The 11,387-nt window shown below is 56.4% G+C and overlaps 1 protein-coding gene across 9 annotated transcripts in view; it reads right to left on the minus strand.

The window, feature by feature from the left end:
* LOC132080365 (protocadherin gamma-C5-like) overlaps nucleotides 1-11,387 on the minus strand; it is a 230,175-nt gene that overhangs the window by 36,009 nt on the left and 182,779 nt on the right. For 2 of the 9 annotated variants that reach the window (XM_059483493.1, XM_059483492.1), the window contains exon 1: nucleotides 1,214-3,775. The exons of 6 other annotated variants lie outside the window; for them this stretch is intronic. In XM_059483493.1, coding sequence (XP_059339476.1) covers nucleotides 1,214-3,643 — 2,430 coding nt within the window. In that variant the 5' untranslated portion in view covers nucleotides 3,644-3,775. Of the gene's footprint in view, nucleotides 1-1,213; nucleotides 3,788-11,387 lie in introns of those variants that run through there. One more of the 9 variants, XM_059483501.1, reaches the window with a different exon arrangement.

Below are 11,387 nucleotides of genomic sequence, written 5' to 3' on the forward strand. Positions count from 1 at the left end.
GAGTCGGAGCAGTGACGCAAGCAGGGGAAAAAAAATAAAAAGGCATAAAATAATTCTGAGAGGTTTCTGCCTCCATCTGTGATTTGGCCACACTGAGCAGGCAGCACACGCAGCCTCACCCCCTGAACAGCTTCCGCTGCACCTCACTTCCTTCTGCTCTGAGGAACCAATCCACTCCTACCCACTGCCTCCCAGGAAGGACAAATTACCAGCACCAACGACCTTGGAAATCCACCAGATCCACATTCCCCCTCCACTGGATCCACTACCTGGCCTCACCTCTGAAGACTGAAGCATTCCTATAATTGAAAGCTTTCAAATTAAGCAGCACAATTCTCATCGGGGAGAAGCACAGAAGCTGCTGCCATGCGCAAACGCCTTCCAGCCTGCAGTAAGGACACCAGACATCACCCAGAGACAGCACATTATGAATCCTGCAGAGCTTGTAATAGGGCTTTTGAACAACATCTCAGTGGACGACTCACCACCCTGCTCAGAGCCAAAGTCCAGCTCAGCAGAACCCTGCAAGCAACAGGGGCAGTCTGCAATCCCACCCCCTCCCCTAGACTGAACATCAGCACAGAACTTCCATGGAAATAAAACCAGAACCATTCAGGAGTCAAACATGAGGAACGGCACAGATGGAAGGGACTGCTCTGTGACCACAGTCTGTCAGAGGAACCAGGATCATCCATCAGCTCTGCGTGCTGCACTGTGAGAGGCGACACGCCAACCCCCAGCTCCCAGCCCCACCTGCACCCCCAGCTCTCCGGCCCCCACCAAGCCACGACGCACAGAGATTACAACGTTCCCCCACAGTGCAAGTGCTCCCCTTGGCTCTCCTTTTGCAAAGGGAAGGAAACACCATTAACAGCAAACTTCGTGCCAAGGATTAACAAGTGGTTTTGAGCTGACCTCAGCCTCCACCGCTTACTCATGCAAGGCGCACCCAAAACTGCCTCCAAAAGACGCATGATTGCCAACATGAGGAAACTGACTCACTTGATCCAGCTCATCACAGTGCAAAAGTCATCAGCCCTCAGGACGGCTCGTTTGACTCCAAAGAACACCTGTTCAGCTGTAGCTGAACTCTTTAGGGGCGTGGCACGACTGGATGTCCCTCCCAACCCCAACACACAGCCACACGCGTGCGGCGCAAAGGAACCGTGGCTCTGCCCAGCGCTGGGACACGCCAATGAAGGAGCTACGTTACCTCAGCAGGTGTGGGGAGCCGGCTGGCAGTGCCCACAATCTGGTGGTACAGCCCTGGCTCACCATTCCTTATGGTGCCCTGGCGGCTCCCCAAGGGGCTGGAAGTGAAGGGCTTTTTACACAGGAGATCACTCTGGCGAGAGTCTGTGGTGAGATAGACCTGGTGGTAGAAGCTGGGTGGTGTGAAGCCACCCCTCACAGCATCAATGTGGTTGAAGGGCCCTGGTGTCCTGTACATGGTGCTCCTGGAGCTGTTGTACAGCTCCCTTGACTGCCTCCACTTGTAGCACTTGAAGATGCCCACTGACAACATGGTGATGAAGAAGGCTGCTGACACCAAAATCACAGCCAGGATGAGATAGAAAGTCACATGTCTCCTGGGATCACTGGCAGGTGCCACATCAGTGAGGTCAGTGAGCACCTCCTTGACCGTCTCGGCCACAGAGATGGAGATGGTGGCACTGGTGGACAGCACAGGCTCCCCATGGTCTTTCAGCAGGATGACTAAGGTGTGCTCAGGAGCGTCATCCTCGCGGAGCTGGCGGGCCGTGAAGATCTCCCCATTGTGCAGCCCAACCGAGAAGAGGCTGGGGTCAGTGGCCTGCAGCAGGGTATAGGAGATCCAGGCATTGTACCCTGCATCCGCATCCACCGCCACCACCTTGGTGACCATGTGGCCGGCAGGAGTGCCTGGTGCCACCACATCGGTGTAGGTGGCGGTGGTGTTGGGGTGAGGGTACAGCACCGTTGGGGCATTGTCATTGAGGTCAGTGACAAACACACTGACTGAGACATTAGTGGCCAGAGGTGGAAAGCCACCGTCCTGGACCTGCACCATCATGTTGAACTCCACCTGGTCCTCATGGTCCAGGGAGGTGAGCAGGTAGAGTGTGCCGTTATCCCGGTTGATGGAGAAGAGGTGGCCAAAAGTGGTGTCACCCAAAAGGGTATAGGAGAGGTGGGCATTGCGCCCGAGGTCCGGATCCGTGGCGCTCACGTTAAGGATGGGGATGCCAGGCATGTTGTTCTCAGGAACATAGACATCATATGAATCCTGGGATGACTTGGGAGCATTGTCATTGACATCTGACACCTGCACCAGGATGTGTTTTACTGCAGACAAGGGTGGCGAGCCCGAGTCCTTGGCTGTGATAGTGATGTTGTACTCTGCTGCCTTTTCCCGGTCCAGAGCTCCTTCTGTTTTCAACGTGTAGTAATTTTTGAGGGAGGAGCTGAGCATGAACGGGATCCCAGGGGAAATAAAACAGTTCACCAAGCCATTGTCATGGGAGTCCAAGTCTGTAACACTCAGCAGAGCTATGACCGTCCCTGGGGCTGCATCTTCAGGCACAGGGCTGTACACAGAAGTCACTGTCACCTCTGGAGCATTGTCATTCACATCCACGACTTCCACCAGCACTTTGCAATGAGCCACACCAGGAACGGCTCCCTTGTCTTTAGCCTGTAAGTAAATCTCGTACAGCTTTGTTTCCTCATAGTCCAGCTGTCCCTTGACCCTCAACTCCCCTGTGGCTGAGTCCAGAGCAAAGAGTTCTCGTACCTTGGCGGGGGTGTGGCTGCTGAAGGAGTAGATGATGTCTCCATTGGGCCCATCATCCAGATCGTATGCACTGATCTTGGCGACCAGGGTACCGCTGGGCGTGTTCTCCCTCACACTCGCCTTATAGGTGGACTGGTTGAAGACCGGGGCATTATCGTTGGCATCTACAACATCAATGTGGATCTGCACGTGGGCCGACCGTGGCGGGCTGCCTCCATCCAGCGCAGTCAAGACCAAATTCAGCTCCCTTTGCTCCTCCCTGTCCAGCTCCTTCTCTAACACCAATTCCGCGTACTTGCTGCCATCCACCCTCGTTTGCACGTCGAGTGCAAAGTTCGGGTTGGCGCTGAGCTGGTAGGTCTGCAAAGAGTTAATTCCCACATCGGGATCTTGCGCGCTCTCTAGCGGGAAGCGCGCTCCGGCAGCCACCGACTCACTGATTTCCAGCCTCGCCTGGCTGCTGGGAAAAACCGGGTCGTTGTCATTGATGTCCTGGATCTCTACGGTGCCACTGTACAGCTCGAGCGGGTTTTCCACCACGATCTCAAAGCTGAGGGAGCAGGGAGAGAGCGCGCCGCAAAGCTCCTCCCGATCTATCCTCTCGTTCACCAGCAGGGCCCCGCTCGTCAGATCCACCCCGAAGTACTTCTTGTTGCCGCCGGACACCACCCGCAATCGGCGCCCCGGCAGCCGCCCAAGGTCCAGCGCCAGGTCGGCTACCACGTTCCCCACCGCGGAGCCTCTCCGCGCCTCCTCGGGGATCGCATAGCGAATCGCGGCGGAAACCCAGTCGGAAGCGCCGAACAAAAGCAAGAGGCTCAGTACCTGCCCCGTCGTCACCCCGCGGCTCCTCACAGCAACGCCGTTCATCGCACAGGACGGCCGCGCTCTCCGCTTCGCCCCCCGCCCCGGCTAGAAACTCTCAGCTCGCCCCCTCATGCCGCTGCCCAGCGGCCCCGGGAAGCGGCGGCGGGGAGCCGGGCATTGCTCGGCGGGCTCGGCGGTGACTCACTCGCAGAGTCTCTCTGAGACCGTCTGCGCCTCATCCCGGCTCGGAGCGGGGCCGGGCCGCCAGTTCCCCCCCGCTCCATCATTGGCCGACAGCGGCACACAGAGTCCCGGCCAATAACTGCACAGAGCGCAGCGCCCGAGCCGCCCCGAGCCCCGCCGGAGCCAGCGCGGCGACCTCGGCCCCGGGACAGGAGCGGGCAGGAGCTGAAGGGAGAGCACAGCCCTGAGAGAAACCCGCTACAGAAACAGCCAGGCGGGGGGAGCGCTGGTAGAAGCAGGGTGGATCGGGCACGGGGACTGCGTGTGTGGGCAAGAAGCTGTAAAAGTCGGCAGAGTGAAGGCAAAAGGGGCGATACGGAGACGTGGGGTGTTTGGGGTGTGCGCGAGGGAACACCTCGCTGGAATGAGGCATTAGGAGTAAAAAAAGGAAGGTGGAGAGGGCGGGGGGATGAGTGGGGAGGGTTCTCCGGGGTACGCAGGGTTCCAGGGAGAGCCAGCACGGGCACGACGCGCCAGCTCCCAGTGTTTCTCAGGACCTTCAAGATGCTGGTCCACCCACCCAAATGCCTGGCCAGCCCCTTCCGGGAAGGAAGCCCCTTTCAAGGCATCGGGACTTCGCTGCTCAGCATGCCACCAAAGCAGCGTGGCCGGCAAAGCGACATGGATTTCGTGCTGCTGTGTTATGAGCAGCTCCTCCGGCCGCAACACTTAGTCTCGCCGCAGGGCGGCTCCCGCCGCTGGATTTTCAGGAGCATCACCCCTCCTGCGGGATCGCCACTGCCATCACTATCCCAGCAGGCGTCTTCCCTGACAAACCGCAGAAATCTCAGTTTAATGTGCCCTCCCACTCTCGCAATCTCCCAGGTTGCTCCCCGGTAGTTTTTTCCACCAGCCAGACTCAGGGCACTCACGCTCTGTGACCTGTGGTGCGGGTTCACCGGGTTGGAAGCGGATCCCGTTCCCCCGCAGCAGCCTGGCAGGTCACAGCAGCGGCAGTGCCTGGTCAAAAACCTGCCTTAGGGCTGTTGTTGCTGTCATAAACAACTCGTGCTACGTCGGCTTTTCCTACTTTTCCGAATTTTTATGCACACTTAAGGATAAAATACCGAAATTCCGGCATTTGTCGTCTGTCACCCGCAGAACCGCTCGGCTCTCACGGGATACAGAAAAGGGGACAAGGATGCTTGATAACGGAATATCAGGTACCCTGTGAAAACCCAGCTGTGACACACAGCGCCCAGGTGTCATCCCACAACCGACACCGATGAGGAAGGCAAAAACCGGACTGGAAATCAGCACCCCCGCGTTCATTCGCTTATGGAGGCTCCCAAAGCCTTGCAGAAGTGGCTCGGAAACTTACGGCGGGTTATTTGTTACCCCGCTATTGTGGGGGCTGAGCTCGTAGGGCTGCAAGCGACCCGCACCAGCGCTGGACAGCGACATTCGCCAGAGCGAGAGGGATCTCGGCTCTGCCTGTCCTCGCCCAGCACAATCCTAAAAGCTGCCGTGAGCACAGGGGATCCACCCAGAGACGCAGCAGTTCGGCGCTTACATGAAGAGTCGGCGATATCGAAAGAGTCGGCGCAATCTGTCCTACCTACATGCTCAGCTATTTCCTTTTCTCCTAATTAATCGTTGCCAAAAGATAAAGTTTATCAGCGCTATTTATCATTCTTATCACCTGTCTGCAGAATGTGATAAAAGTTCACATAGCGTTCATATGTGATAGGGTTTCACACAAATAAAATCCAATATGAGTCATCTAACGTTCCCAAAGCACTTCTTTTCTCATAAAAAATCAAATCCCAATTGTCTTTGTTTCTTGTATGTAATCTAAAACCAAGAAAATACACAGCTCTCTTTGACCCAAATCTTGAAATAGTCCTCAGCAACTTATTTCTCTGAAATAAACTCTGAATCCTTTTCCCAACCACTCTAAGTTCTGAATGCTTTTTCCAATGACTGCCCATTTTAGGTTTTTCCTACACGCGATTTCTCAGCGTAGGGTCCACAGTTCTGAATTAATTTCCCTCTCTATGTATGAGTGCACACACCACCCGTACCAGAGTACCTTCTCCGTTTAATCCCAGCAGCAGTGGGATGGCCAAGCAGCGGAGAGATGGGTAGAAAAGAGATTTTAGGAAAGGCATTAAAGACAGAACATTTCCATCTACCATATTTCGATTAATCTGCAGACATTACATCTCCACCTTGGTGGGAAGCCTGAATATTGCAGACGACGCTTCAGAGCACCTCAAAGCGCCATTTTGAGGGAGAAGAGTGAAAAAGTACAACAGCTAAGGGGGAAGACGCCTTCCCCTGCACCAGGAATTCGTCCAGGGACGGGTTCAAGCCAAATCCCAGCCTGAGCCGCTCACATCGGTATTTTCCCTGACTCCACTCCAGAGAAGCCGGTGGCAGCGGGAACACAAAGCTCCTTCTGCTCCTGTAGCTCCGTCTTGGAGCTACACTGAAGCACCAGCTCCGACTCTACAGATGGAGGGGAAAAGCTGAGTTACGGATGTACACAACACCTTCTGTTAAAGGGGTTCAGAGCGCTAAAGAACCGAGCTTGACGGAAAAGGAGAGAACTCCAGCATAGTCCCCCACTGAGTAAACACTCCGGGATAGATCACACATCATTATCACATGAAAGCGCCCAAATGTGGCTGAGACAATTAGTGGTCACTAGACCCAGGGGAAAGGCTTGTCTCAGCCTCAGGCTCCACTACACTTTTATATCCCCTCCACCCCCAGTCCACCTCCTCACTCCAGTTTGGTGAAACGCGCAGCTGTCTGTCCTCCAGGACAGACAGAAGTACTGACAACATTAGCGTTACTCCTCGGAGAAAAAGGGCAATTTGCGGATAAGACTTGGCAGGTCAAAAGGATGAGTCAAGATCCCAGGTTCGCCCTCACTCACTCACTCACTCACTCACTCACTCACTCACTCACTCACTCACTCACTCACATCCCCACACCCCTCAGCTAGTGAGCAGGGCGCCGGCAAGTTCAGATCTGCCGGTTCCCCACAGATTACCCACAGCAGAACAGAGGGAAAAAAGATTCACAAAAACTCACTGAGAGGGAGCGTAGGGCAGAAGCTCACCTGTGCCGAGCTCCCAGGGCTGGGGGGGTCCTTCCCAGAACGAGTGCCTGAGCCGGGATCAGCGGACAGGAGATCAGCAGACAAGGCTGCCGCCCCTGGTCTCAGGAACGTGAAGTCCTTCTGCCCCGACTCAGAGGCTAAACACACCTCGTAGGAATAGGGCAAGGGAAGGGTGCTGCTGCAGTAGTTGTACGGTGCTTTTGACCCCAAGGTGGAATACAGTTCCTTATCAGAAGTTATAAAAATGGGAGGGCTCCTCGATTGTCGACATTTAAAGAAAAAAACAAAAATTACCGTGGAAACGAATAATAAGGACACGACGGAAAGCGACACAACAAGAATGAGGTTCAGATCAGACGTCAGGAGAGAAACAGCGTCTCTATCGCTCAGCTCCGGCAGCGCCTCCTGCAAGCTCTCGGCCAGCACCACGTGCAGCGTGGCCGTGGCCGACAGCGCCGGCTGCCCGTGGTCCTTCACCACGGCCACCAGCCGCTGCTTGGCCGCGTCCCGCTCGCCCACGGCGCGCGCCGTGCGCACCTCGCCGCTGTGCAGCCCCACGCGGAACAGCGCCGGCTCCGACGCCTGCACCAGCTCGTACGACAGCCACGCGTTGCGCCCCGCGTCCGCGTCCACCGCCACCACCTTGGCCACCAGGTAGCCGGCCTCGGCCGAGCGCGGAACCACCTCGAAAGGCGCCGCCGCCGCCCCTCCCGCAGCCTCTCCCGGCCCGGCCGCCGGCGCGGGCCAGAGCACCCTGGGCGCGTTGTCGTTGCGGTCCAGCACGAAGACGCGCACCGTGGCCGTGGAGCTGCGCGCCGGCGAGCCGCCGTCCTGCGCCCGCACGGCCACCGTGAACTCGCGGCACTGCTCGTAGTCCAAGGAGCGCTGCGCGTACAGCGCGCCGCTCCGCGCCTCCACCGACACGAGCGGCGCCGCGCCCGCCGCGCCCGCGCTGCCGCCCGCCAGCCAGTAGCTCACGCGCCCGTTGGCGCCCGCGTCCGCGTCCCGCGCCTGCACGCGCAGCACCAGCGCGCCCGCCGCGTTGTTCTCCGCCACGTACGCGCTGTACGCCGCCTCCTCGAACACCGGCGCGTTGTCGTTCACGTCCGACACCTCCAGCACCAGCTCCCTGCTGCTCCGCAGCGCCGGCCTGCCCCGGTCCCGGGCCACCACCGACACGCGATGCTCCGACGCCTGCTCGCGGTCCAGCGCGCCCGATGTCACCACCTTGTACGAGCCGCCCGACGACGCCACGATCGACAGCGGCGCCTCTCCCGACAGCTCGCACGACACCTGACCGTTCTCGCCGGAGTCCGGGTCGTTCACATTCAGCAGGGCCACCACAGTTCCAGCTGGCGAGTCTTCGGGCACCGGGCTTGACAATGACAGAATTGTGATTTCGGGCGCATTGTCATTCACGTCCTGCACCTCCACCTCCACCTTGCAGTGGGCCACCAAACCGCCACCGTCTCTTGCCTCCACCAGCAACATGTAGCCTCGCGTGTCCTCAAAATCCAGCCCCTCCTGCAGACTGATCGTCCCACTCTCTGAATCCACCACAAACTTCTGAAGCACCTTGCCCGGCATTTTCCCTAAGCCGTAGGTGATGCGAGCGTTGGTGCCGGCATCGGCATCAGAGGCTGTCACGTTCAGCACCGTCGATCCCGGAGGCGTGTTCTCGCGCAGGCTGACGCGGTACCGGTCCTGCGCGAACACGGGTGGGTTGTCATTGGCGTCCGTGACGTTGATCCAGAGCTGGGCGGTGCCAGTCCGGGGCGGGTCTCCGCCATCCAGCGCCGTCAGCGTCAGCCGCAGGCTCGGCTCGCTCTCTCGATCCAGTGCACGGCGCAGCACCAGCTCCGCGAGCTTGCTGCCATCCTGGCTCTCCTTCACCTCCACCGCGAAGAATCCGTTGGCCTCCAGTTTGTAGCCCTGCAGCGAGTTACTACCCACGTCCGCATCCTCGGCAACACCCACAGCAAATCGGGCACCAGGCGGTGTAGACTCAATGATTTCGTAGTGGATATTTTCCTTAAGAAAACGCGGCGCGTTGTCGTTGACGTCCTGGATATCCACCTCAACGTGGAAAATGTTCAGCGGGTTGTGAACCAGCGCCTCGAAGCTGACGGAGCAGGTCGCCGACTCGCCGCACATCTCCTCCCGGTCCAGCCTCTCGTTCACGTACAGGTTCCCGTTCTCCTCATTCACCGTGAAGTATTTCAGCTGCTTCTTGCCGCCAGACGCCACCTGCAGCTTGCGCGCCGGCAGCTCGTCCGCGCTGAGCCCCAGGTCCCGCGCCAGCGGCCCCACGAGCGAGCCTCTGCCCAGCTCCTCGGGGATGGCGTAGCGGACCCGCTCGGCCGCCGCCCGGCACCACACGCACAGCAGCAGCAGCAGCAGCGCGGCCGGCAGCGCTCGCCCGCCGCCCGGCCCAAGCCTCTGCCGCCGCCTCACCGCCATTCTCTGCCCGCTGCGCTCGCCGCGTTCCTGCCTCCTGCCGCTGCCCTGCCTCCCTTCCAGCCGCTCTCGCCGCCCAAAACCACTGGAAGACAGCGAGGTCGGCACGCCTTCTCTCCCGCCGCTGCTGTCGGTGCCGCTGCCGCTGCGGCCGGCGCCGGGCGAGCGAGCAGCCTGCGGGGGCAGGACGCTGCGGCGGCGGCGGCTCCAGCGGCGCTCGGCGGCGGCCAACAGCGACACCCGGAGGCGCCGCCGCGACACTGCAGCCGCCGCAAGGCGGCGCCAGCGGGGCCTCGCCCCGGGCAGCACCGTTCGCGGCTCATGTCCATCAGCTACCCAAAAGCGCGAGTCGGAGTTCAGTTTGGAGAATTTTTTAATATCCGCGGAAAAGGGAATCGAGGAGCTCTGTTCGGAAGCAAAACTGCAGAGCCTGACTGGGGAACGTGTACTGGAGTAGTGGAGGATCACGCAGACTTCGTACAAGGGGGCAAAGGTGAGTACAGGTAAGTACAAGCAGGTGCACTGTGCATCAAATTCTTTGCAGATTCCTATCCCTTCTGTTACTGCTGTGGGTACTCTTTACCCAGCTCTTTTATTTCATTTCTACCATATCTGTGAAGCAACGTTAACAAAATACTTTGGAGGAGAAACCCGTGTATAAAAGAAGCACCAGAAGCAACGTCTTCTTTCTGGAGATTCTTGTTTATATTCCCTTTATTTTATATCCCTCTCAAAGTAACTGTGGCTGGGAGGAAATGGCAAGTCTTATTCTCTGTTACAGCATTATGCTTACATGTTGAGTTTTACAAATCATAGAGATTACCACAACTTCTTGTCCTAGATCTGGGAAGAATAACCTGGTAAAGCATTTCTTCAAAAAGTTTTTTCAGTGAACGGCTTAAGTAAGTAGATCTCAGAACGGGGGCAGACTGAAAAAAGGTATCCAGGCTCCCAGGATATTTCACTTAGCAGCGTGCTGAATTTTTTACTCTGAGAATTGTAAAAATGAGGGTTAATACTCTTCTGTGGTGATGCCTGAGGCATACATGACATGTCAGCTACCTTTCCCAGGACAAAGACTTCGAGATAAAAAGACAACAACAAAAGAAAAAAGTCAGCAAAACGAATCTCAGAAGGGCACAACTAGAGAAGGCAGTTTGCTCACAGCTCAAACACCCTGACATGTCCTTTGCCATGATAAAACGATAAAACACTGAATGCTCCTGGCATGAGATGGTCTGAAAGCAGAAATGATAAAACACTCTTGAGAGCACACCTGTGAAAAAACACTTGATCTACCTCAGTGACTGTTTATGCTGGCTCCACCTCTCTGCAAGAACCAAAGGAAATCACGAAATACAAGACTCTCCATGAACCAACAGCTCTTGTTTCATGGCCTTGTAGAGAGCAGGGCACATTATGATCAACTGAACCATTCCAAGCGCTACCCAAACCAGGTTTTGGGAAATTACAGGTACAGAAAGTTTTACCAACTCTCTCACTGCTCAAGAAATAACTCCATGAATTCTTACTGCGCTCACTCACAGGGTCCTGGTGATAACTCAGTTCCCTCTTATGCCACTCTTGTCACTGTCTCGAAAAAAAAACAAAGACAGTGGCAGCAGTTATTAGGAAATGATTGCTCAGCCTAACATTGCTGAGAGAACAGGCTCTTCCTCCACAACAAGAAGCAGCCACACTCTGGCTTCAGAGAGAGAATGCTGAGAAAGTACTTAAGAAAAATCTCGCCCTTCTCACCCTTTGTTATATTAAATAAATTCGACACTGCTTTCAAATAACTAACATTAATTAAACACTCTGTGTTGTACAGCAACTGTGATAAATACAAAAACAGATGACTGACTTTTGGAAAAACCTTCAACCAATAAACAGCTCGTGATAAAAATACCTGTGTATGTCTAAGAGTCCAAACCTGTGAGCAGTGCTGTGATCAAGAAATTAACATTGGCAAATGAACTTTAGCACATCAGGACCTACTGTCACTGCACTCTCGGCTACAGCACCATCTCTCTGAAA

Source organism: Ammospiza nelsoni, chromosome 16 (genome assembly GCF_027579445.1).
Source record: "Ammospiza nelsoni isolate bAmmNel1 chromosome 16, bAmmNel1.pri, whole genome shotgun sequence".
NCBI classification, from domain to species: domain Eukaryota; kingdom Metazoa; phylum Chordata; class Aves; order Passeriformes; family Passerellidae; genus Ammospiza; species Ammospiza nelsoni.